The sequence below is a fragment of the Galeopterus variegatus genome, unplaced genomic scaffold (assembly GCF_000696425.1).
Source record: "Galeopterus variegatus unplaced genomic scaffold, G_variegatus-3.0.2 Scaffold4600, whole genome shotgun sequence".
Lineage (NCBI taxonomy): Eukaryota > Metazoa > Chordata > Mammalia > Dermoptera > Cynocephalidae > Galeopterus > Galeopterus variegatus.
Window position 1 is genome coordinate 135,975 of NW_007730711.1, and position 23,207 is coordinate 159,181.

General features: G+C 44.7%; 1 protein-coding gene across 2 annotated transcripts in view; it reads right to left on the bottom strand.

Annotated features, from left to right (window-relative positions):
- The window catches only part of IDS (iduronate 2-sulfatase), a 40,474-nt gene that overhangs the window by 11,179 nt on the left and 6,088 nt on the right, over nucleotides 1-23,207 (bottom strand). Inside the window, exons 2-7 of one of the 2 annotated variants that reach the window (XM_008587932.1) lie at nucleotides 15,757-15,822; nucleotides 10,405-10,541; nucleotides 9,603-9,780; nucleotides 6,526-6,614; nucleotides 3,756-3,956; nucleotides 1,995-2,165 (exon numbers count right to left, since the gene is read on the bottom strand). In XM_008587932.1, the coding sequence (XP_008586154.1) occupies nucleotides 1,995-2,165; nucleotides 3,756-3,956; nucleotides 6,526-6,614; nucleotides 9,603-9,780; nucleotides 10,405-10,541; nucleotides 15,757-15,817 (837 nt within the window). In that variant the 5' untranslated portion in view covers nucleotides 15,818-15,822. Of the gene's footprint in view, nucleotides 1-1,994; nucleotides 2,166-3,755; nucleotides 3,957-6,525; nucleotides 6,615-9,602; nucleotides 9,781-10,404; nucleotides 10,542-11,307; nucleotides 11,408-15,756; nucleotides 15,823-23,207 lie in introns of those variants that run through there. The other variant, XM_008587931.1, reaches the window with a different exon arrangement.

A 23,207-nucleotide genomic window follows, 5' to 3' on the forward strand; every position in this document is an offset into this window, starting at 1 on the left:
CATGAGGTGTGCAGACAATGAGGGCATGGAGCAAGAAAACTGCAAGGAGAAGAGGCTGTGGTCAGGGTGGTGACCAAGAAAGAGCAGGCCTGGGAGGTGACAAACTCCAGAGTGTGGCTCCTGAGGTTGCCAGCTCACATGGAGCTGAGTTAGGGGCTGGGGCTGAAGAGAGCACAGAAATGAGAGGCTCAAGAGTGCAGCAAGATGGGGCTTGGACATGGACACCCAAAGCTGGAAGAAGACAGTGAGGAGGTCCAAGTCCAAGGGAAATAAGGAGCAGGAACTAGCACCTAAACAAGCCAGGGAGGCCCTCTGGGTCACGCTGTCCACTGTGTGTCCAATGGACAGGTCTGTGAAGAGGGAACTAAGAACCTGAAAGAGACATCCTCATGCTGTTGACACTATCCAAGGTGCTTCCATGTGTTCTCTTTAGTAGTCGCTGAAAACCTCCAAAGTAGGTGTTACCATCAAAAACTTTTACTCATACTGTTTCCATTTTACAGATAAGGAAACTGAGGCTCAGAGAGGTAAAGTGAGTTTACATAGGTCATGCAGCTGGTATGGGGTAGACAGTGAATTTGAACCCAGACTATTTGGAACAAAAGCAACCATGGGGCTTTGGAGCTACACCACCCGCCCCCGGGGGTGAACGGGCTCCACCTGGCACTCGATCTATGCCATGAGGCGCACCAACATACCTCTGTAGTTTCCCCATCTGGGCAACAGAGAGCCACTGCCCCACTAGGTTCCCACGGGTGCCACAGGAGATAGTACACATAGTGATCAGCACCCTTCCCATCACACAGTCCATTTTAAAGGGTCATTTTAATTGACTGTCACTAATAAGGCATCCATGTACAGCCTCAGAGTTGCAATTCAAGCCACCTTGCCATTGGAACCACTACAATGAAATTAGGAAACAAATAACTGATAAATGTGTTGTTTTCTAAACTCTCCCTACTTGCCACCTGAAACTCAGGCATCCCTCACCACCCAAACTCTTGCTGTGTAAACTCAGGAGCCAAAAGCAAGAGGTATCTTTTTTTTGTTTGTTTTGTTTTGTTTTGTTTTAAACTATACCCTATGGCAGGGGCTCTCAAACTTCTGAGTGCATTAGAATCACTTGTTGTGTTTTCTGTGGAAATGCAGGATCTCGGGCCCCACGGCCAGCTTCCAATTCCCTAAGTCTGAGTGGGCCAAGACTCCACATTTCTAACATGCCCTCCCAGGAATTCTGATGCAGGTGTCCCCAAAAGCACACTTTGGAAACACTGACCTATTCCATGCACTAGCCTATCTGTCACAGTATTCATGTGCTAAGAGAAGCACAGGGCTCAGTGTGGAATATTCTGGAAAGAGTGTTAGTCAGCATCTGCACTCTCCAGGGGGAGAAGGTGGTTGATGAATCAGCATGAGGAATGTAACTCGGTGGCTGTTCTGTCCCCACATTATGGCAAAGGGACACCAGACATGACAGCTGGACAGCACTGGCCATGATGGTGTTCCAGTTCTCTCCACACCAAGCCCTACTCAGCATACTACCCTCTGAGAGTGACAGGTGCCACTATAGGCTTTCCCACAGAGGGAACCTGCAAGAACCAGCAAACCAGCATTCTGGTCTGCTTGGGAGTTTCCTACTACCCTGTAACTGATGAACTGTCACTCAGATTAAACTGCATCCCCCAAGGCTTAGGGATGGTCACCCAGGCCACATCCCACCCCTATGCCCACCTGCAGCAAGTCACCAAATCTCTGGAAGCTCCCTTCTTTGAAAGCTGAGACACTGTTTGGGAGACTCTTGATACACCCAGCACTGCCTGTGTCCCAAATACCTACAGACAACCCCCCACCCTGACACTTCGCAAAACGCCCTGCACAGAGAAAGTTCTTAATAAGATATTATGGGTGAGGTAGTGTCTACTGAGAAAAGTTAACTTCACCGATGACATCATGCCATCAGTGCCTAATATGTCTCCAAAGTATGTCCTTGGTACCTGAAAGTCCACAGGAACTGGGCCATAGGGCACACTAATGTTTAAGGCTTGGATGTCCTCCCGCTGCCTGATGTCCATCCAGGGATTGTAGGCCACAGGGGGTAGGCCATCAGGGACCTGGGGATCAGGAGCCAGGGTGATGTTCTCCAATGGATACAACTTCTGAAACTCCTTGGGGGAAAAACACACAAAGCCACAAGGTTGTCACTCTTTTGGCAAAGGCACAAGACTGTGGCTCTTCAGTGTTTATATCGCCTTTTCCCTAAGCCTGTGATGCATTTACATGGCAGCTCACTAATACTCTCCAGGTGCTTATCCCCCACCTGGAAGTCAGCCCATAGGCCATCCTCAGGAGATGCCAATGGCAATGAAATCATGCAACTTCTGTTCCTACAAACCGAACAGTGACAGCTCTCTTCCCTCATACAAACAGATGCCGTCCTGTTCCTATCCCCACCTCACTCCCAACTTGAAAAGGTGTGGAGAGGTGTTGTGGGTTCCCAAAACTACTGTTAGGTTCATTAATTCACTAGAAGAACACTCAGCATATAGTCACACTCATGGCTAAGACTTATTATAGTGAAAGGGTACCAAACATAATAAGCAAAGGGAAAAGGCACATGAGGCCAAGTAGAAAGGAATCCAGGAACAAGCTTCCAGAGTCTTCTACCAGGGAAGTCACACAGGATACACTTACTTCTCTCCAGCAACAAGCTGTGTGACAACACACGTGAAATGCTGCCAACCAACAACGCTCACTAAAGCCTCAGCACCCAATTTGTATTTGGGGCCGGTCACGTAGGTACCCTCTGCCTGGAACATACCAAAACTCCAGGCTCCCAGAAAGAAGACAGGGGTTCAGCATAAATGTTTGCCTAAACAGTTTAGGCATAGTAAGCCACTCTTAGTTCTGGGAATGGTGGGAACACTTCTGAAATCAAAGTTCCCAGATACCAGCCAAGGGCCAACCTTGCAAGCAGGCTTTCGAAGGACGGCATTCAGGCCGGCTTTGTTAACTGTTCTGCAAAGAGGTGGGAGAAGAGAGTCTCACAGGCTCCTGTCAAGGGGGCTGAAGCTTCTGCCAGGAAAGCAAGATTCCCTGGGCCAAGCAAAGCAAGATACCGGAAGCATCAAAAAGCATACCTCGTGGTGTCTATTTTCATTACAAGTGAGGGACATTCTTTGCAAAGACAAAAGGACAGGCTGCTTAGGCCCAGGGAAAACATGACAGGGAAAAACTGAAAAAGATTATCAAAAGGAAAACACTCCATGCTCTAGATAGTGTACAAGCATACACAGGATTCTAACAAGCAATATGGGGCCTTGTGTTTAAGGGCTCTGACCTGACAAGCTCAGGCGGAAAGGCAGTTGTTAAAGAGGGCCACACATCCTCTACACTTGTTTCCTAAGGACCATCCCTTATTATAGGCTTTGGCAGCCAGCTCTGTCTCACTTCTCTATGATGATCTCATCATCGAAGCCCACATTTGCTCAAGGAGTTCAAGGAAAGGAAATAAAACTCTCCAGTGGAGGGAACTGGAAAACCAAGCATTTCTTACAAGATTCTCACACGTCCTGAGACAACTTCCTAGCCTTGACCCTTGAATCCCATCTTCACTCCACTAAGTACACTAGTGCCCATGAGGAATGCCTGGTGATTGGGGATGGCAGGATGTGGTGACCTTCCCTACACAAACCCCTCCTTCAACATATAGCACAGCTGTAGCAGCTGTGTTGATCAGTCCTCTGTCAGCTCTTCACCTTGGGGTATCTGAAGGGGATGTGCGGCTTATGATACCCAACAGCAAGGAAGAAAGGACTGGCTGACATCGTCATCTTTTCCAACAATCTTATGGCTTGCTCAGTGCTCTGTTTGTCGGGCAAAGTGCCCTCAGGCACATCCACCACATCCACAGGGCAAAGCAGGTTGGCATGTAGCTCTCCGTCTTCTCCCCTGCACGTCTTTCAAAACAAAATATATAATGTGAGCTTTTTAAATGCAGGAAATAGAAATCATGAAGGTTACAGACACGGATTTAATGTTCATATCACCAGCCCCTTCATGTAAATCATTTAGATTGAATAGGCACATCAGAAGTAGAACTAAAACAGAGAAGTATTTCTTTTCTAGGCAGAAATCCACTGACACTTAGCTTCTTGCTGCTAATCCTCTGTCTCCAGGTCATAACTAATTAAATGAAACCCAAGTAAACTAATTATAAAAAAAAAAAAAATCTCCAATTCAACAATAAAAAGATAAATAGCCAATTAAAAATGGGCAAAGGACTTGAATAGACATTTCTCCCAAGAAGATACACAAATGGCTATTAGCACATGAGAATATGCTTAACATGATTAATCATTAGGGAAAAGCAAATGAAAACCACAATGAGATACCACTTCACACTCATTAGAATAGCTATAACTTTTTAAAGTGGAAAATAACAAGTGCCGGCGAGGATGTGGAGAAATTGGAGCCCTCCTACATTGTTGGTGGGACTGTAAAATGGTGAAGACACTTTGGAAAAGTCTGGCAATTCCTCAGTCAAACAAATTACTATAACTAGCAATTCCACTCTTAAGTATGTACTCAAGAAAAAAAAAATTAATGTCCACAAAAGCACTTGTATATGAATGTTGATAGCACCATTATTTCTAATAGCCAAACAGTGGAAAAAACCCAAATATCCCTCAAGTGACAAATGGGTAAACAGAATGTGGCATAATGGAATATTAAGTAGCCATAAGAAAGAATGAAGTAGTGATACATGCTACTATGTGGCTGAACCTCAAAAACATTATGCTAAATGAAAGAAGCTAGTATAAATAGTTACATATCGTATGATTCTATTTATATGAAATATCTAGAACAGGCATATCCATAGAGACACAAAGAGCCACAGGCTTGGAGTTGAGAGGAAATGGGGAATAACTGGTAGCAGGTACAGAGTTTATTTTGGGGGTGATGAAAATGGTCTAAAATTGATTTTGATGATGGTTGCCCTACTCTGTGAATACATTAAAAACCACTTAATTGTACCTCTTAAAAGATAAAGTTTTATGGTATACAAATTATATCTTAATAAAAAAAAAGAAAAGAAAAAAAAAACTGTCTTAAATTTCAAAGACAAACTAAGGCTTGTAAATGACACAGTCCCAGTCAACTGGATAAGATAACAGTCCATGGTATTTCCAGATCCACAAGCTACACCATGCACAGAAAAAGCCTATTGCTTCATTTCCCAAAGTGGCCATGCTGGCCACAAGGCCAAAGCCAGTTTCGATTTCTACATCACAAAGACACAGGGGCTGTGCTGGCTGCTGCTCCATCTCAAAAAGTGGTGTCCTTTCACAACCTGCCTTGCCCACCTCACCCCAGGGCAGGATAGTCCAGCACCTGCCTCGGACCACTTGCTCACACCCTACGTATACATGCCCTGCAGCACTCAAGGGGAATTTGGTACAGTAAGACCCACCACTTTGAGAAGGAATGGGGGAGTGGGAGGGGGACAGGGGCCCAGCATTTGTAAGTGAGGCCACTAAAAAGTGGCAAGATAGATTCAGAGAACTGAGGAATTGAAATGGAGTCTTCCAAACTTATTCTGTTCCTACTCAAGTCACAAGCCAAAGGCCAGAGCCCTCAGTTTTCACTCCACTCTGAAATGGAAAGTTGTCAAGAATTTAGAACAATATGTTCCACTCCACCCTCAAATCCTCACTCTTCCCCACACGATGTCTCCAAAAACCTTTGAGGTGCATGCCATTTCTCAGTTCTCCAGCTGGTTATCTGAGTTTCTTAAATGTGGATTTTAATTTCATTTACATATTGAAGATTCTTTTTTTTTTTTTTTTTTAAAGATGACCAGTAAGGGGATCTTAACCCTTGACTTGGTGTTGTCAGCACCACGCTCACCCAGTGAGCAAACCGGCCATCGCTATATAGGATCCGAACCCGTGCCCTTGGTGTTGTCAGCACCGCACTCTCCCAAGTGAGCCACAGGGCCGGCCCTGAAGATTCTTTCAAACCAAAATTAACTTTCTTTTTAGATTCCTTTTTTTCCATAATGGTATAAAATTTGAAAATCCCTATCAGAGGTCTCAGCAGCTGAACATATATACATTGGACCTGAGGGACAGAGACAGATAGGTGGCATGCCTTTCTCTCATTCTGGGCTGATACTCCTGGACTCAGGTCTTCCTTCTCCCTCCCGTGCCTCAGCATCTCCTACAACCCTCGGTTCAGAGCCTCATCCAGAGTCAGCACCAAGGAGCAATTAAATGGGTCTGACACACTACAATCTAAGGGCCTAGAACAAGGAGAACCCAAAAGCTTCTAAAATGAAGCCACCCTCTGATCAGGCCTAATTCTAAAGATCCTAACAAATGTCTCTGTCAAGATATTTTCACAAATAAAACCCACAAAACCCAGGTATAACCAGCTTGAAAGAACATGCAGCACACACAATGGTTCATTTGCTAAATAAGGAAAAAGCGGTTCCTTCTCAGAACAGTTGTCCTTTCACAGCTTCACCTTAGTGTTCTCATACTTCTCGGAAGAGGGATGATAAGGTGGAAAGGACCAGCTATATGGAGAATCATCACTGTGATTAGAAGATATACCTTGAAGAGGAAAAAAAGAAAGTTGTTAACTAAAACATGAGGGATCATTCAACACCCCACCCCACATAAATAAAACTTCGTAAACAATTGGGCAAGTGGAAACTCTTTGGGCAGTTGCCTCATCTATAAAATCAGGAACTTAAGCCAGATGATAAGTGCCCACTAAAGCCAACACTCTAGGTTTCTATTTGAGTAGTGAACATCTGACTTCCTGATCCCCAAACTGATGGTTAGTGCTAGAATCTTTGGAAGGGGCCTACAAGGACAAGATCAGCCAGCCCGGTACAGCAGCATAGCTCCTTACAGCCCACACTGGAGCCTCTCACTCACCCTATGAAGGAGGTGGTTTAGGCATCAGAACCACCATGGGGCTGGTGGGGGAAGGGAGGCTCAAAGAAGGTCAGGGCCTTGTCTGATGCCAACCAGATATCAGAGGGGTGAGCCAGGACTCAAACCCATGCCTTAGGACTCCAAGTTCAAGTGCTCTTTTGTGAAGCAGAAACCCACTCCTAAGCTTAGTAGTTTACGGTGCGTTTGAGAAGACAAAATAACAGCACATGAAACCAAGGAAGTACTACCAGTTGTCAAAACAAGAGAACTGCCAAGTTGGGGAGCTACCAGGCACTGAGGCAACGTGGGTTGGGTGAGGGTTGGCAGGGAGGGTTTCTAGAAGTCAGTGAGGCTTGCAAGAGATCTAAAGGGAAGTGTCGCCTGCAGGGGTTAGCCAGGAGGAGTGGAGAGAGGACTGCAGGCAGAACCATAGGAGAAAGAGCATCACCAACACAGTGACAGTGGGGCTCCAATGTGGAGCACCAGAGGAGTAGAACGAAAGGGGGCAGTAGGTGGAGGGCCCATTAACATAGCAAGCACAGTGGAAAGGGGAGGCCAACAGACCAGGGTTCAAATCCTCACACTGCATCTTAGTATCCATGCAACCTCAAGCAAGTTACTTGACCTCTGTGAACCTCAATTTCCTCCTTGGAAAATGATGACAATGATAAAAACCCGCCTACCTTGCTGTTTATGGAATTTAAGGAGCAGCCAGCACAGTAAACGGCACATATCTGTCATCCTTCAGCAAGCCCAACCCTGACAGCAAAAGTCCTTGAGCACAAAGACCCAGTAGAAAAAAATGTGTTTCCATAAGGACTGCAGGCAAAACTTTTGTTCTCTGCTATACGTGGTGCTTAGAGCCTGATCCCAAAATCTAACTGTCAGGAGGAAGAGGCCAAGCAACACTACTCAGGCCTTGTTGGGCCTCCCTTTTGAAGCACAATCTCCTCCCTCTGCTATATTTTCTCCTCTCTCCAAATCATCACCTCCCTCCAGCTGCATTTATGCAAATGGTGCGGTGATTTGGGCATCAAACTGCAGAAAGTTCTACTGATGTTGGGCTTTCAGCTGCAAAACATGATTCCCGACAAATTCACCTCCAAAACCAGGCCTAACTTCACCCAGCCAAGTTATCCTCAACCTGGACTGACTAGCTGGGTTTCTGAGGAAGGCACTGAGCCTGCGGTATAACCAGTGAACAAAGGGAAAGCTACTGAAAACGTCCAAGTTGTCACTACTAGTGATAAGCACTACCATCTGTATGGAGCTCTTGTTTTCAACACACTTACACACTCACGATCTACCCAGATCAGGATGCTCCCCTGGGAGGTAGTCAAAACAGCTATGACTCCAGCTTTCCAGATAAGGAATGAGGCTCCAAGAGGATGAACCATTTGTACAAGGTCAACTGCACAGCTAAGAAGTGGCAGATCTGGGACTGGAACCCAGGTACCCAGATACCTGGTGCTACTGCCTATCAGCAGTTCACTCTGCTTCCAGAGATCCTCATGCCAGCTCTGAAAATCTGACCCAGTGTGGGTCAGATAGATCTGTATGTTAGACTACTACACTCTCATTAAAAATGGCATTTTAGGGCCGGCCCAGTGGCGCACTGGAGAGTGCGCCACTTGGGAGCACGACGGCGCTCCCGCCGAGGGTTTGGATCCCATGTGGAGACCAGTTCCCGCTCACTGGCTGAGCGCGGTGCGGGCGCAACACCGAGGGTTGTGATCCCGTTGCCGGACCGTGACACCGAGGGTTGCAATCTCGTTACCGGTCAGTAAAAAAGACAAAAAAGAAAAAAAAATGGCATTTTACGAAGAGTAACATTAAGGGAAAATTGTTGTTTACAAAAATTCCAGATATAAAAATATACATACAGGATAATCTCAAAGGAGAAAAATAGTATGCCTAGAAAAGGGGGAACATAAAAATACAGCTCTCTGCGAGGTGGTGGAAATACAAGTGATTAATATTCTTTAGTTTGTGTTTTCTTTTTTATCCATTTTTTGTCAAATAATTATTTATTACTTCTACAATTAAAAAAAAGTTTTTAAAGTGCTCTGGGCTTCGACATTCCCATTCTGTCATTAAAGAGAAGCAGTTTATCAGACAGTGTTCAAGGTCAGGACTGGCAGTCCCTGGCACCCTACAAGCCCTGGGTACCAGCTTACATTCTGCTTTCTGACCTAATTCCCAGAGAGCAGGCAGCAGTCCCCACCTAACTACAGCCCCTTCACTGGACGACACGTCAGCAACAGCAGCACTGGACACATTGGATGGTCTCAGAGGTTCTCATCCAACCCCAGACTTTACCGACAGGGACCTTACAGGGCAGAGGGTCAGGCCAGAGCTAGACTCACATCCAACACTGCTATCTGCCCAGCCAGTGCTCTTCCTACCACCCAAGGAGGCAAGGGAACCAAACAGCACCAGTGGTTTCTCAAAGGAAGCAAAACTCTTTCCATCCTTTTTCACTTTGGGTAAGAACATGAAGCCAACCAGAGAAGTAGTTTTTCAGAAAGGCAGCAATGAATAACGAGGTGTCTGTCAGAGCCAGAAGAGACATTTGCTAAGACAGTCCCGACCCCGGGACGGTATTCCTGTACTTGGGCCCAAAACAAGAGAACCCAGTCTTTGAAAATTGAGCAGTACCAGGGTGAAAGACTTTTCCAACCGACATGGTCACGTAGCCATTCTCCTTGAAGTACTGGGGGATGGTGGAGAAGTTTCCAGCATGCACCCTCCAGTAGGAGTTGAAGTCATACAGGCGGGTGGTGTCGGGTCTCCTCCCGGTGAGGAAGGACACACGGCTGGGGGCACACACTGCTTGCTGTTAGGGAGCAGAAGCAGAGGTAAATGTCCTGACAGCAGAGCGTGTCTGTCAACTCTAAGGTAATCAAGCAACCTCCCAAGGTCCTTGGCAAACAGCCCGGCAGTTGAGTCATGCAGATCTCACAGCCAACCAGTGGGATGTGGGCCTCACCCATGTGCCACAGACAAGTCTTCCCAGCAGGTATTTGTACCCTCCTACTTGGTGGTGCCCTAGGCGCATAGAGCAGGCACCATTTTGGGGGCAGCCCCATAAGGGGCCTCAGGAAGGAGGGCCACCATTGCTAGCTGGTTGGCCTTTGCCCAGGACCTAGTCAGCAGACCTGAGGGTGGCATTTTGCAGCAGCCCACACAATCCCCCTTTCTGAGGGAAAGCTGGCCAGGCCTGAACTGAGCACATTAGGGCCAGGGCACACCGTCTACACAAAGATGAGGGGCGCCCTTGAAGGCACAAACTTCCTCGTGAGTGGACAACTGGATTTTCTCAACCTGCATTTGCCAGACTATGCTCCCCTCTAACGAAGAGATGCCTGGCACAATCAGCACTATCTACAAAGCTGAAGGCGACCTCAACCCTCAGTGCACGAGGAGGCACATACCCTTGCTTAGAAGTCCCCAGACATACCTGGGCAAAGGCATTCTGGAAGACGAGGCTGTGGGATGCCAGCTGGTCAATATTAGGAGACCTCACTAGCTTATCCCCATAACAGCCCAAGGTAGGGCGCAGATCATCCACGATGATGAGAAGGACATTCAGAGGATCTACACAGGAGAGAGGGGCTTCAGTGAGGTTACCGGCACTGACATTGAACCTCTCCCCCTAATAGATGCTAAGGTACTGAGAGGTCTAAGGCTTTCCCCTCTCTCTTGACAGCCAAGCCAAGGAGGTGGCCACCTGGGCTGTACCTCCGCAAGGGTTGGAGTGAGGTGCAAAGAGGAAGCCTAAGTCCTGGGTGGCAAGTTTAGTCTTTGGCCATGACCTAAAGCCTAGATTTGGGAGGGAACAAGGTAGGGAAGGATGGAGGAAAGGAAAGAATTTAGGAAGATAGAGAAGAATGGATGGAGGAAGAGAGAAAGGGAAAGATAAATGGATAAAGGAAGGAAAGAATGGGAACAGATGGATGAAAGAAAAAGGGAAGGATGGACGGATAGAAGGTAAAAGGTTAGAAGGATGGAGGGAAGGAGGGATGGACAACTGGTAGGATGGACAGAGGGATGGAGGAATAGAAAATGAAGGACGGATTGCTGGAAGAATGAAAAGATGGAGGGAAGGAAGGAGGGATGGAGGGAGGGAGGGAGAGATGAACAGAAGGCAGGAAGGAAGGAAGAAAGGAAGGATGGACGGTTGGAAGGACAGAGTGAAAAATGAAGAGAGGGAAGGAAAGATGGACGAATGGAAAAAAGGAACAGTAGGAGAGAGACAGCGAGGGAGGAAAGGATGGATGTAGGCAGGCAAGTAGGAAAGAACGGAGGGGTGGTGGGAGGGAGGAAGGGGACCCCGCCATCCGGGCGAGGGCACGGGAGGCACCTGTGGCGGAGCTGGCCTGCGCCGCGGACTGCAGGGCGGCGCAGACGGAACCCAGGACTAGGCCGAGCCAAAGCAGATCCCGGCCGGGCGGCGGCGGCATTTCTGCTTCAGCGCAGCCGCTCCGGAGCGGCGGTGACAGGCTGCGGCAGGAGGACCGAGCGGCAGAAAGAGCAGCCGCCACCGCGTCTGGAACTAGTGAAGACTGCGTGACAGGGCCTCCGGCCCATAGGCCTGGGCGCCGGCCGGAGGGCCAGTGCGCCTGCGCATGCTTCCCCGTCCCGCCCACCCCCCTCAGGGGCGGGGCCTGGCGGCGCGTGGTTCGTGCGCGTGATCAGGGCCACAGCTGGCGGAGCCGCCCAGCTGCCCGAAAGCCTGGCACACCCGTTGGCCCGCGGCACCTCCCTCGGTGGAAAGCTACCTCCAGGTCTTCGTAGGTGTTTCCAAGTTTTTGCCACCCAAACACTTCCCTTACTAGCAGTTTCCCTTCTCTGCCTTTGCTTGTGCTATGCCTTTCACCTGGAAGCCCTGCTTGTCCCTCAACTCTATAAAACTCACTTTTCCTTATAGTCCCCCCCCAAACGCTGTTCTTCGATGAGGCCCTTTGAGAACCCCCCTCCTCTATCTAAAAGGACTACTTTTCCTATTCATTTGTTCAACAGATACTTATTAGGTACCGCAAGTATGTACACCATCTACTGTTGGCAGTGCTGGAGTTCTCAGTCCTCGCTAAACAAATACACATATAGAATGTCTGTGGGCATACCCAGTCTGAAGAAAAATAAAGCGGTGGAGGAGGATGCCTTTCATTTTCCATGGTGTGGCCAGGCAGAGCCTCACTAATAAAGTGACATTTGAACAAAAACTTAGAAAAACGAGTTGTCTGCAAGGAGGGTGCTCCACGCAGAGGGAGCAGCAATTGTGGAGAGCAAGTCGGACTGGCAGAGAGGCCAGGGTGGCTGGCGCTGGGAGAGGAGCTGGGGAGAGGAGGCAGGAGATGGAAGGACTGAGAGTCATAACTCCTGCGGCAACAATCATTCACTGTCCACCTTGGGCTGAAGGTCGGAAAGGACATCACAAGTGCTCTCTCTACCAGACTGCTAGCCTCTGCAAAACTGGGCCTTCCATCTTTGAATAACCCCGAACCTCCCAATAAGATAACCTAGCACAATGAAAGGCAGATTGGAGATATTTTTTTGCCAGCACGAATGCAGAAATATTAGTATTGTTATCAGGCACTTCCTTTGCCCCAGGCAACATGCTAAACTAAAAGCATTTCCTCCTCACAACACTATGTGCTAGATGCTACTATCATTCCCATTTTACAGATCTATAAAACTTAGAAGCTAAATTACAGTATCAAGGACACACAGCCAGGAAATGGAGGAGGAGAGTGGCTGTCCAGGAGAAGCGTGCCTTCTCAGGTGGTAGTCAGAGCATGGTTGTGGCATGTGGCTTGCTGCCATTGCTGTTGCACCTGCTTTGCTGTTTCCTTCAGGGTGGGCCAGCCCCAGTCAAGGGCCCAAGCTGCCAGGCCTCAGAGGCACTTCAGCTGTATCTTGTTGTTCGGAAAATATAGGAAAATGGTCAGGGACCCTCAGATTTTCAGAGTCTTGCTGAGCATTTGATGTAAATATGCACGTGCACCTAGGTGTTCCTTGGTTATTATCTAATGTAATTGCATATGGGAACCCAGATGTCCTGGGTTATGGACTTAAGTATAAAGGACAAGGGGCTCTGTTCTATGGTGGCCCCTGGCCCCAGGATGCCTCCAGGAGGTCCACGGGGAAGCCATCACTACTGCTGCTGGAGGCTGTTGCTGCTATGGCCTCCGGGAGGCCACTGCTGTTGGAGGCTGCTGTAAGCTGCTGCTGCTGCTGCTGCTGCTGCTGCTCCTGCTGCTGCTGCTGCTGCTGCTGCTCCTGCTGCTGCTGCTGCTGCTGCTGCTCCTGCTGCTGCTGCTGCTGCTGCTGCTCCTGCTGCTGCTGCTGCTGCTGCTGCTCCTGCTGCTGCTGCTGCTGCTGCTGCTCCTGCTGCTGCTGCTGCTGCTGCTGCTCCTGCTGCTGCTGCTGCTGCTGCTGCTCCTGCTGCTGCTGCTGCTGCTGCTGCTCCTGCTGCTGCTGCTGCTGCTGCTGCTCCTGCTGCTGCTGCTGCTGCTGCTGCTCCTGCTGCTGCTGCTGCTGCTGCTGCTGAGGACTGAGCTTGTGTCATCTGCCAATGGCTCCTGGGACCTTTCCCAATTACCTAGCTTGTGGACCTGCGTGTGAGGGATCTGGCAACTCAGCCTGGCATGTGAGGGGTCTGGTGACCCAGTATGCACAACAGGCTTGAGGAGTCTGTGGGCTGTAGCCCCGACAATACAAATGGAAACTTAGTGTAACTAAAACAATGAAACGTTTTGGCTTTTGTTATGAATTGCTTTAGCAATACAACAGCCTAGCCATACAACTGGCAAAGCTATTGCCTCAACCCAACACTTGTCATCATGACATTTGCCCTGTACTGATTGATAGCTGCCAGGATCTTGTTCTTTCTCTCCCAAAATGACGGCCTTGATGATTCAGGAAACTCTGAATGTCAACAAGGACACCTTTGGACGTTTAGGAAGTTGCTCTTAACCTTATTTCATCTTTCCTTGTTACCTGTAATACTTTCTCATTACAATAGGTGGTACTTATGAGTTTGTGAACTAAGGACCTAATTATACTTGTTTTTATCAAAATGCTATTAATAAAAAAAGTAACAATTCAACAAACTTCACGGTTGACCAAAGAAGGAAATGAGGCAAAAGTCACACACAGTTTCTGCCTCTAAAAATATCTGCAGTTGTTTTGTGGACTTGTTTCAAATTGGCAAACGTTTCCTGAGCAACCACCCATACAGGCCCAGGGGCGGAGTGGGGGGCTATTCAAGGAACAAGAATATTACCTTAATCTGTTCTTTGATTATGGCCATAGTTCAATTGAAGACAGAGACACAGCTGAGACCGAACTTGCAGAGGAACTTGAAAGACAAATGCAGAAGTGGATGGAGGTGTTGATGCAGAAGAAATGAAAGTTAAAGCCAAAGACTGACACATAGTCCAATTAAGGAATAGAAAGTGGCCCGGCTTGGCTGTACATACACTAGCCTTGAACGATTTCCACTACTGAAATGTCAAAGCTGATATATTTTCAAAGTACTTAAACATTCCAACAGACCACAATGTGAGACACCCTCCTAAATATCAGCTGCATTTACACAGTAGCTTCAATTTAATTGAGCAGTTTTTAAGGAAGTAGCCTAATTTCACTAAAAACTATTTAGCTAAGAGCATCATAAAATCAGGGCTCTGATTCCAAACCTAATGTCTCAAGATTGGCACCCCTCTGTAGCTCAGTGCCTACATGATATTTAAGAGGGATATCAAAAAAAAACAATCCCAATTTTTCTATGTAAAATTTATAAAGCAAATATTAAATATATTTCTGGAATATTAAAGAATTAATGATTGGTTTCCTTCCACTTCAAGTTAATGAACACATGCATGCATTTACTGTCTCTTGTTGTGAGCTGAGTTCATCAGCAAGCTAAGTCTGAAACAGAAATAAGCATGCAGGATGTTTGTTATGGAATTCCTTTGGGAGAGATACTTGTAGAAAGGATGGGAAGGGAGCAAGTGTGGACAGAGAGATCAGTTGATCTGTGATACAGGCCTTGGCTGACTTCACGGGGCAATCTGGAGTCACAACAACCCTTCAGAGTTGTCCTGAGTTAGGCTGGGATAGCCAGACATTTATATGTCACCTTTTTAAGTCGCTGAACGTGGCTACCCTAGGAAGGGGTAAAATCTTAGGCAAGGTTGCTCTCTGCAGATGAGGCAATTTCTGATGGCGTGAACAGCAGAAGGCTGTTTTTCCACAGCCCTCCCAGCAGCTGGGGCAAATAAAGCCTTCACTGAGAAGAAGTTTCGGTGGCACAGCTCTGTGTTCACCACATCTTTTACTGCCTTTAAAATAATCATGAAAGAACAAAAATAATATAACCTGAGAGCAAGAAAGAATGGGAGAAGATGTTCAAAATCATTAGTTATTAGGTCAATGCAAATCAAAACCACAATGAGGTAGCACTTTACAACCACTAGGAGGGCTATAAGAAAAATAACTGAAAATGACAAGTGTTGATGAGGATATGGAGAAATTGGAAACCTCATGCCTTGCTGATGGGAGTGTAAAATGATTCATCTGCTGTAAAAAACAGTTTTTCAGTTCCTCAAAAAGTTAAACATAGAATTACCACATGACCCAGCAGTTCCACTCTTTGGTATATACTCAGAGGAATAGAAAACAGATAATCAAAAAAGTACCTGTTCATTCATGTTCATAACAGCCAAAAGTTGGAAAAAAATATGTCCATCAGTGGATGAATGGATAAACAAATTGTGGTATACCCATACAATGGAATATTACTTACCCATAAAAAGGAATGAAGCAGTGATACACACTATGACGTGGGTGGATCTTGAAAACATCATGCTAACTGAAAGAAGCCAGACGCAAAAAGTCACATATTGTATGATTCCATTTATATAAAATATTCAGAATAGATAAATCTATAGAGACAGAATACAGATTGGCGGCTGCCAGGGGAAGGAAGAAGGGGATGGGGAGCAACTGGTTAATGGGTACTGGGTGGCTTTTGGGGGTAATTAAAATGTTTTGGAACTAGATAGCAGTAGTGATTACACAACATTGCAAAGGCACTAAATGCCACAGAATTGTACACTTTAAAATGGTTAATATTATGTCATGTAAATTTCACCTCAATTTACAAAGCCAAAAAAAAAAAAAAAAAAAAAATGAGAAGGGAAATTCAATGGATTATAAATTCCACCAAATTTCTGAAAGTTGCCACAGTAGAGACTGATAATACCTGCAAAGGGGACTTGTGCTAAGGACAGAATAAACTTAGCCTAGACGGTCTCCTGACACAGAGATATCAAGTATGACAGAGGACAAGAATGAGAAATAGGACTTAAACCAGAGAAATTAATTGAATTGTTCTATATGGATGCTAATCTCCCCCAGACGGCTCCAGAACCAGTATTTAACCCAAGAAGTAAAAAAGAAAAATTATTTTCTAAAGAAATAGAATAAATTACCTGGGATAGACTAGGAAAGGTGGAATGGGTGTTGGAACCACCAAACAAACAAACAAATAAAAAAAACCTATCTCCATGTTATGACATTTAAGAGGGCCTCCAACAAAACTATCAGCACACTGCCTCTTCATCTTAAAACAAACCCTGCCAATCCATGAGTCCTACCCATGTACACAGAGCTGCCAGTCAGCCTCATTCTTAAGTGTAATCAGATGACAAAGAAAGACCAAACGATTGAGGATAGTCTACAAGATGACAGAGAAACAAGAAAAACAAACAGCAAAGCTGACCCTAGAAAAAAGAGATAATTAATGGGACATAAAAGAACAACTAATAAATGAACAACAACAAAAAATACCTTTTCTTAATATCCTAAGAAAGGTCTGAAAAGATATTGATTCTATAAAACAAAACAAAACAAAACAGGTAACTATGAAATAGTTACAGTAGTGAACATGAAAGATCACTTAGGAATAAAACTATGATTTCAAAATTAAAAATTAAGTAAAAGAATTTAAAAAATTCAAGTTCAGAGCAATTTTTAAAATGTACAGCAAAAATACAGGAAAGGACAACACCAACTGCTGGAAAGAATGTGGAGTGATTCAAACTCTCATACATTGCCTGGAGGATTGTAAATTGGTATAACCATCTTGGAAAACTTTGTGACAGTATCTATCAAAGCCAAAGATAAACATGTGCCTACTCAACGACCCCGCATTCTACTCCAGTGCTGATACCCAACAGATATGAGTACTTACAGCCACCAAAAAACATATACAAAAATATTCATAGTAGCATTATGCACAATAGCCCCAAACTGGAAGCAACCCAAATGTCCTCCAACAGCATATAATAATTTGAATAAACTGTGTTATAATCACAAAATAGAGTACAATGCAGCAAAAGAAACAAACTACTGATACATACAACATAGGTGAATTACAAAAATATAATATTGATTGAAAGAAGTCAGAAATTTAAAAGTACATAGTGTGCAATTACATTTATATGAAGTTCTAGAACAGCAGAATTGATCTACAGTGACACAGGCTAGAATACTTTTATGGAAGATACTTTGGGGGAAGGAATTTTGTGGAAGGTACTCACTAGGAGAAGGGCATGAGGAAGTCCAAAGGGGTGCTGTAAATGTTCTAATACTTGATCAGAGTACAGTTTACATGAGTGTGTACATATGTAAAAATTAAGCTATGTTCCTGAGAATGTGTACTTTACTGTATGTAAGTTATGCCTCAATAAAATAGGTAAAACAAAATATAGAAAACATGAAGCAAAATATAAGAATCAATTAGCAAGACCAACATTTTATTAAGTTATAAAAATAAAACAAAATACAGGGGAGGAAATTATTAAACATCTGTTGAAAAAATTAGAGCTAAAGAAAAACTTGAGTTCAGACTGGAATTGTTTACTGGGTACCCAGCACAATCAATGAAAATATACCCAAGCTTATGCACAGCTTTGTGAAAGTTCAGAAATATCAAGGATAAGGAAAGATCATAAAGCTTCCAAAGATTAAAACAATTATATGAAATTTCAGCTTAAATTTCTATACATAGCCAAACTGTCAAACAAGGATAAGAATAGAATTAAGACATTTTCAGATATGCAAGAATTCAAAAACTTACCTCCTATTCAACACTGTCATAGGAGGTTACTTGAGGATGTACTCTAGAAACTCAAGGAAGTATGGAAATATACCACCATCACTACCATCACCACCAATAATACACACACAAACATACACAACATATAAAACCAGAAAACTCTCCAGCATGATAACTGTTCAGCAGGCCTACAGTAACTAGTGCAGATTGAAATAAAAGGTTAGAGGATCTGGAAAAAAGATCTACAGGAAATAAAGGGATTTCATTTAATAGGTAAGTGCTATGGGTACTATGGGTCAAATATGTCCCCCAAAAGGTCATGTATTGGAAACATGATCTCCATTGTAACATTGTTAAGAAGACGGGAAATCCAATTATGGTATTTGAAAGGTGGGGCCTTTAAGAAGTGATTGGATCATAAGGACTGTGCCCTCATGAATGGATTGCTCCATTCATGGAGTAATGGTTTGATGATTAAATGGGTTGTCATGGGCGTGGCTCTGATGCTTTATAAGAAGAGTGAATGAGAATGTTAGCTCTATCTTGCTCAGGCCATTCTCACCATGTGATAACCTGGCCACAATGGGACCCTGTAGAGAGTTCCCACCCAGAAGAAGGCCCTCACCAGATATGCTCCCTAGACTGTGGACTTCTGAGCCTCCAGAACTGTACAAAATAAATTTAATTTCTTTAGAAATTACCCAGTTTCAGGTATTCAGATATAAGCAACATAAATGGACTAATACAATAGTATAACTGAGACAAAGAACTGAAGTATATGCTAAAAGTATAAAATGTCTAAAACAAAACAACAAAACAAACAAAAGTCTCTGTCCAAATTAGAACAGGAAGGTCATGTACTTTAATAAGAATAGGATGGTTTCCAAGAAATAAGTAGAATAAGAAGCAAAAAGTTATTAGGACTATGGTAAAGAAGGCATATGTTTCTTTTTTTTTCTTTTTTTTTTTTAAAGATGACCGGTAAGGGGATCTTAACCCTTGACTTGGTGTTGTCAGCACCACGCTCACCCAATGAGCCAACCGGCCATCCCTATATGGGATCCAAACCCGTGGCCTTGGTGTTATCAGCACCGCACTCTCCCGAGTGAGCCACAGGCCGGCCCCAGAAGGCATATGTTTCTTCTCCCATGTATAATAAGTAATGCAATCAGAAATTGAAGGAAAAAACAAAAACTATAAAAAAGAAATACATGTTTAATATGAAGCTAAGTAAAACATGGCAAGATTTGGGACATAAAGTAAAGGGTATTAAACCCTCTATTTGAACATCTTAATTTGAGCAATATGGGGTTTATGACATTGTAACTACAAAAATGGAAATGGAATCCCAGCCCTACAATGTAATGAATGCTATTACATAGTCGTAATATTGCAAACACAGTTTGATTTTCAACTTTGAGAATCATCTATAACAAAATCTAGAAGACGTAAGTATGGTTAAAGAACAGTGAACAATGAGAAAGTACAAAAACAGCAATGATGGTGCCGTGATGCACTACTCAGATCTCCCTTCAAGATAAAAAATTTTATTTTCCTGGGTGGCTTCAGAGCTGTTAGCCGCTGTTAGCCCTCCTCAGAGATTGCCTCGGATTAAGACAGTCACCTCTACCAATGTCACATCTGTTTTCAGGAAGCCCACCTTCTATGATTCAACTTAAAGGTAGAAAGGTCAAGCTCCTCACCCCAACTTAGGACACTTCCACAGGTCCATTCCAGCTTCAGAACTCCCTTTGGAGTAGGATGAAGCCTTCTTTGAGACTATACCACAGCCCACCTTCCCTATCTGCCTAATCCCGATCTCTTACCTTCCCTCCCCTCCCTTCCCCTTCCTTCCCCTTCCCTACCCTCTCTTTCCCTTCCACAAGTGTTGATCCTAAGAGCACTCCCGAAAAAACTTCCTGCACATTAATCTCCATTTTAGAGTCTGCTTCCCTGGGAACCTGACCTGAAACCAACAGTTGGCAGAAAGTTAAAAGAAGAAGGGCAAAAAGAGAGGTGGAATGAAGTATAGGCACATTAATATCCTCATTACAATGTGAAAAGTCAATAGTTGTCCCCAGTTCATGGAAAGAGAAACACAAGTTTAGGAATATTATTTAAAGATAAAAAAGTAACCAGCAGAAAACCTAAAAATAGTGATATAGTATATCTATATATTAAAAGGAGAAGGGAAACTGGTAAGGAAAGATAAAATTTGCCACAAGTTGGTAACTGGTAAAGTTCAGTAATGAGCACATGGGGTTTATTATACTGTTTTCTGTACTCTTGTATAGGTTTGATCAATTTCCATAACCCAAGGTTAAAAATATAAACATAAAAAGAGGAAGGAATGAGTGAACTATAATCTCATCTACCATAGCAGACAATGTCTACATTTTAAAACTACATTTAAAAAGTTGATATAGATATAAGCATAGTATTTAGAAAGAAGCAAACTACAACAAGAACTTAAACCTGAAACATTTAAAATGAGTATAGAGGTGGGGAAGTGTAGGGCAGAGAACCTTGCCTTGTATTATATGCCTTTTGTTCTCTTTGACATCTGTTATGTGTTGAATAGTGTCCCCCAAAAAAGATATGTTGAAGTCCTAACCCCCAGTATCTCAGAATATGACCTTATTTGGAAACAGGCCTTTACAGAGGCAATCAAGTTAAAATGAGGCAATTAGAGTGGATCCTTATTCAGTATGACTGGTGTCCTAATAAAAAAGAGAAATGTGGACACAGACACGCATAGAGTGGAGAAGTCCACATGAAGAAACAGGATTGAAGTGATGCATCTACAAGCCAAGGAATGCCAAAGTGCCAGCAAACCACAAGAAGCTAAGAAAAGGAAAGGAAGCATGGCCCTGCTGACACTTTGATTCAGACTTCTAGCCTCTAGAACTGTAAGACAAATTTCTCTTGTTCTAAGCCATGTAGTTTATGGTATTTTGTTAAAGCTTCCCTAGAAATCTAACGTAACTAAAAAACAATTTAAAACTTAATGAAGTGGGCTGTGTGGAAGCTCAGCTGAGGTAAAAAATGACATGCATGCACAAGTCGGCACAATTATGGGGTTTATTTTTTTATTAGCATATTCATTAGTACAAATCATAATTTTTCTTTATGCCCTTTGCCCAACCAATCACTTCCCCAACCCCCTCCCATCCCCCCCATCTCTAGCATCTTTCGGTTTATTCTCTCCTTCTGAAAGTTCAACGTATTGTTTTGTTTTGTTTTTGCTTCAGTGTAAGCTCAAGGTTTTGCTGGGCCCAAATTCAGGGGAGAATTCAATACTTGTCTCTTATTCCAGATGAAGGGATCCTTGTATGGTCACTCACTGAAGGCAGGCTCTGCCCCTTCTATTCACTGCTATATCCCCAGGACTAGCACCGTTTGTTCGGTTTTGAGGGCTCTTAGTGATGAGAAGCTGGATGAGATTTACCTGGATGAGAAAGAGGAATGTCCTGGGCAGCACTCAACCTGATGGCATGAGGGCTCTCTCACCCTGCACAGAATGCCAGGCAAGGCCCTGGACTCCTCAGGCCTATGAAGTGGCATCCTGAAGAGGAGCCTAATGTGGGCTGCAACTGCCACCAAATGTGCTGGGCACCAAGGGCACTGTTCCCAGAAGTGGCAGTCTCAAGATGTGCCAGACAGCCCTGGGACTGTGTTCTCCAGCCATCTGGAAGGTGAAGATGGACACAGCTAGTTCTGGGCTGCCCTAAGGTTTGCGGAGCAGTAGGGGCAGCCCAGAACTCCCTGGAACATGAGAGGAGTGAAAGTGAATTGCATCACAACAAGAATATGATTCTGTTTTATTTCCTAAAAAGTAGAAGTGAAGCCCCACAGAGCATGAGGGGGCAGACGAGGGGCTGGGCATCAGGGCAACCTTGACATTTGCTGAGGTCTTACCCTGGGTCACACGTGACAAGTACATATGATGAGATGATTCTCTCATTATGGAAGAAGCCACAGTCCTGTTTGTCTCTGAACATCTTGCATCATCCTCTGAACAATCTTTCTCTTCCCTCTCCTTATCTTCCCTCCAGTTCTCTCCTCCTCTCCCTCTTCTCTCTTCCTGCTTCTCTCCTCTCTTTTTTTTTCTTTCCTTTTCAAGCCCAGACTTCTCTGCCATGCCATTCATTGATTCAGCCATTTTGGCTTTGGGTGGGTGGATCGGCAGGCCTTGGAGCAGGTAACCCTAGTACCGTAAGAGCCGGAAAGCAGATTTCTAAAAGCCTCCACCAGGGGTCGACTAAGCTCTTGTGTTTGCTAGCACTGCTTTAAAGGCAATTCACTTCCTTAAAAAAATAACTGTGTTGTAAAGTGTAATTGTTGCAGTGAGCAGGACTGAAGCCATGCTGGGACCTAAAACTGCATGGGCTGTAGTCAAATTTTTAAAAGACACAGTTCTTGGCATGCATTTCTCTGAGTTCCCTCTTTTCCCTTAGTTATTTGAAATTTTGAACCTTGGTTATAGGACAAGATGACATTTACTTGAATGTAAAATTGTTTTCTAGCCAGCCTGGAGCTGCAGACTTGCATATACTACCCAGACCCTGAGATAAGGATGGAAGCAGAAACCAGACTGAGTCCTGGCGAGACTGTGCCTAATACCTTGCATGAAGCCCTTGCTGCTCACATGCCCCTCTCTCCTGCTTTTCATTTTCCTATGTTCCATTCCCTCAACCCCATCTTTAAAACCCCCCACAGTAAACCTGAGTCTGGGGGACGGCTTTAGCCTAGCCATTGTCCTTCAGGTTTACCAGAAAGATGGGTTAGCCTAACATCTCTCCTCAGGTCACTTGTATTCGAATAAAAGCTGACTTCCAGTTTCACCAACATTTGACTTTTGGGTTGTTTTTTATCTTGTAGCTGGCAGCTGGACCAGTGAATTCGGTATCAAATTTTGGGGAGCCTCAGCCAGCAGCTGAGTATGCCCTGCAAAATAAGCTTAAAAAAATAGTAAATAGGGCCGGCCCGTGGCTCACTCCGTAGAGTGCGGTGCTGATAACACCAAGGCCCCGGGTTCGGATCCCATATAGGGATGGCCGGTTCGCTCACTGGCTGAGCGTGGTGCTGACAACACCAAGTCAAGGGTTAAGATCCCCTTACCGGTCATCTTAAAA